At 28.7% G+C, this 2906-nt stretch overlaps 1 protein-coding gene across 1 annotated transcript in view; it reads left to right on the forward strand.

The window, feature by feature from the left end:
- Nucleotides 1-1648, forward strand: part of LOC105621228 (dnaJ homolog subfamily C member 7) — a 4689-nt gene extending 3041 nt beyond the window's left edge. Inside the window, exons 5-11 of the mRNA XM_012202698.1 lie at nt 80-198; nt 296-449; nt 559-723; nt 785-953; nt 1052-1198; nt 1273-1425; nt 1533-1648. Of these exons, the coding sequence (XP_012058088.1) occupies nt 80-198; nt 296-449; nt 559-723; nt 785-953; nt 1052-1198; nt 1273-1425; nt 1533-1648 (1023 nt within the window). The remainder of the gene's footprint in view (nt 1-79; nt 199-295; nt 450-558; nt 724-784; nt 954-1051; nt 1199-1272; nt 1426-1532) is intronic.
- The last annotated feature ends 1258 nt before the right edge of the window (nt 1649-2906 follow it).

Genomic DNA, 2906 nt, shown 5'->3' on the forward strand with positions numbered 1-2906 from the left:
TATGTGTGTGTGTGTGTGTGTGTGTGTGTGTGTGTGTGTGTGTGTGTGTGTGTACAATTATTGGAATCGTATTCCGTAGGTTGTATATTGTATGGATCGTTGTTGTGATATAAGTACATCTGGAACACGTTTTAAATTGATCAAAGCAGAATGTCTGGCGCTTTTAGGAAGATATCAGGAAGCTCAAGATATTGCAAAGTAAATTATCATGCTAAATCAAGAGTATAATAATTATTATTTATATAAATCTTATTATTTTTTAATTAAAATCATATTATTTTTTATTTTATCTTAGTAATGCTTTACACATCGATAAACAGAATGCTGAAGCGTTATATATTCGTGGAATGTGTTTGTACTTTCAAGACGATGTTGATAGAGCTTTTACACATTTCCAACAAGTACTGCGACTTGCACCAGATCATGATAAAGCATTGGAAATATACAAAGTAAGAAGATAAAATAAAAATAAGTTTCCTCTAATTCGTATTAATTTTCCAATTATATAATTAATAATATGCTGCATTAATTCTATACACTTTTCTTTTTCTATTATAGAGAGCAAAATGTTTGAAGAAGAAGAAAGAAGAAGGAAATGCAGCATTTAAAAGAGAACAATATCAAGAGGCTTATAATCTTTATAATGAAGCCTTAACTATTGATCCACACAATATTATGACTAATGCTAAGTTGCATTTTAATAAGGCAACAGCTGCAGCTAAGGTATTATACTTAAAAAAAATTAATGTTTGCACAAATATATTTATTTTGTTGTTTTTTGTAGTTAGGAAAGTTAAATGAATCTGTAGCAGAATACACAAAGGCTTTAAATCTCAACGAAAATTATCTAAAAGCTCTTTCAAAAAGAGCGAATATTTATATGGAACTCGAAGAATACGAAGAGGCAGTTTATGATCTTGAAAAAGCGTGTAAAATGGATAAGACTAATCGCGGTATGAATCATTGCTTATCAATTCTAACATATAATAGGATGGGATATTAATAATAGTTTATATTTTAATATGTATGTATATTTTTTATAATTTCTCAGAAACAAAACGATTGCTCGGAAAAGCTAAATTACTATTGAGAAAATCTAAAAGAAAAGATTATTATAAGATTTTAGGTATTGACAAAAATGCATCTACCGAAGATATTAAGAAAGCTTATAGGAAACGGGCTCTGGATCACCATCCAGGTAAAGAATAGATATTTTGTTTGTTAAAAAATGTAATTATAAATTTTATATTATTATATCTTATATTTATACAGATCGTCATGTTAACGCCAGTGAAGGGGAGAAAAGAGAACAAGAAAAAAAATTTAAGGAAGTCGGAGAAGCTTATGGGATTCTCTCGGACCCCAAGAAACGATCTCGCTATGATCGCGGTCATGATTTAGATGATAACGAGAGTGGTTTCCAAGGTTGATATCAACCTTTTTCTGTGTATTATTTTTATTAATACTTTACATCTATTTTATGTTTTTTTATTACTATTAAATTACATATATTCTCTTGTCTGTTTTTCCAGATATGGATCCAAATGCAATGTTCCACTTCTTCTGTGGTCAAGATGGAGGCTTCCAATTCCAGTTTCAAGATGGAGGTTTCCCTAGTAGTGCTTTTCAGTTCCAGTTTCCAGGTTAACGATATTTTAAAAAATATGATACAATGTATCCAACTGTACATGGAATTCGATGGTATGATATTCGTCTGTTTTTAGTAAATACTGCATCGAATTATTCGAATATTTAAGCGATGCACATAGTATCATTTGCATTTCGTAATTTTGAAATTGATAAATATAGGTATTTATCCGAGCGCGCGATTAACATACATATTTATTTAAATACGACATAATCCCTACATCACAAACTTGCATAAAAGTTGCAGCAATACTGCTGCACTATTGTAGCAACATTGCAGCAATATCGCAGCGATATTGTTGTAAATTCTGTATGGGAAACTTGTATATATAACATGATTTTAATATATATTATGATACGGTAGATCTTCGATTTAATGAATTGATTAAGTGAAAAAACATTAAGGTTAACGTCGTACAACACGCAATTTCGAGATTTGAGACACACTCGTACCTGACGAAACCTTTGTGAATAGATAAGCAAATGTTCATTAGATTAATAGATGAAGCATTCTTTTACTAACAAGTCTACTTTATTTTTTGAAATTTTAGGCTGTCTGTTATCGCGTTGTAGATATTATATTAATTATTGAAAGAGATTAGATCTTTACTCTTTTATTTATTTTGATATTAGTCAAATGCTTTTAAAAGTTCGTAAAATCGAGGGTTTACTATATAATTTCGCTAATTGCAACAGAGTATGAATTTGATGTAGAATTAATGAAATATTGCTCCATATGTATATTGTACTTCTATTAGATCTATTTCTGTTTTTATATGAGACAGTCTCAAAGTGGCATAATTAATAAAAATTATAAGCTATAATAAAAATTCCATATATTATTCTACAATGATAAACACGCTTACATCGTTTCCAAATGTAAAAGTTTTAAGAATATATTGTTTTATAGATCTAATGTATTCATTCTAAAAATTTTTCTACAAATATATAAATTATTAGTGGCGATGTAAACTTCAATGATAAAAAGGGGTAAGGTTTTGAAATTAATATTCGTTTTCAATTTCGATCATTTGCATCGTGTACTTGTATATGTATTATGTATGGTATATGATAAAAAATAAAAATTTCCTCATCTCATAATATAATCATTATAATAAATGTTTAAATTTGCTATTATTTGTAGATTCCATTTTATAGATTGGAATTTTTATTTTCTTAGATCTTTTTTATGAAATGAAAGAATTTAGTCATACACTCATTCTTTCTTTCTCTCTCTCTCTCTCTCTCTCCTCCCCTCC

Source organism: Atta cephalotes, assembly GCF_000143395.1.
Source record: "Atta cephalotes unplaced genomic scaffold scaffold00032, whole genome shotgun sequence".
Lineage (NCBI taxonomy): Eukaryota > Metazoa > Arthropoda > Insecta > Hymenoptera > Formicidae > Atta > Atta cephalotes.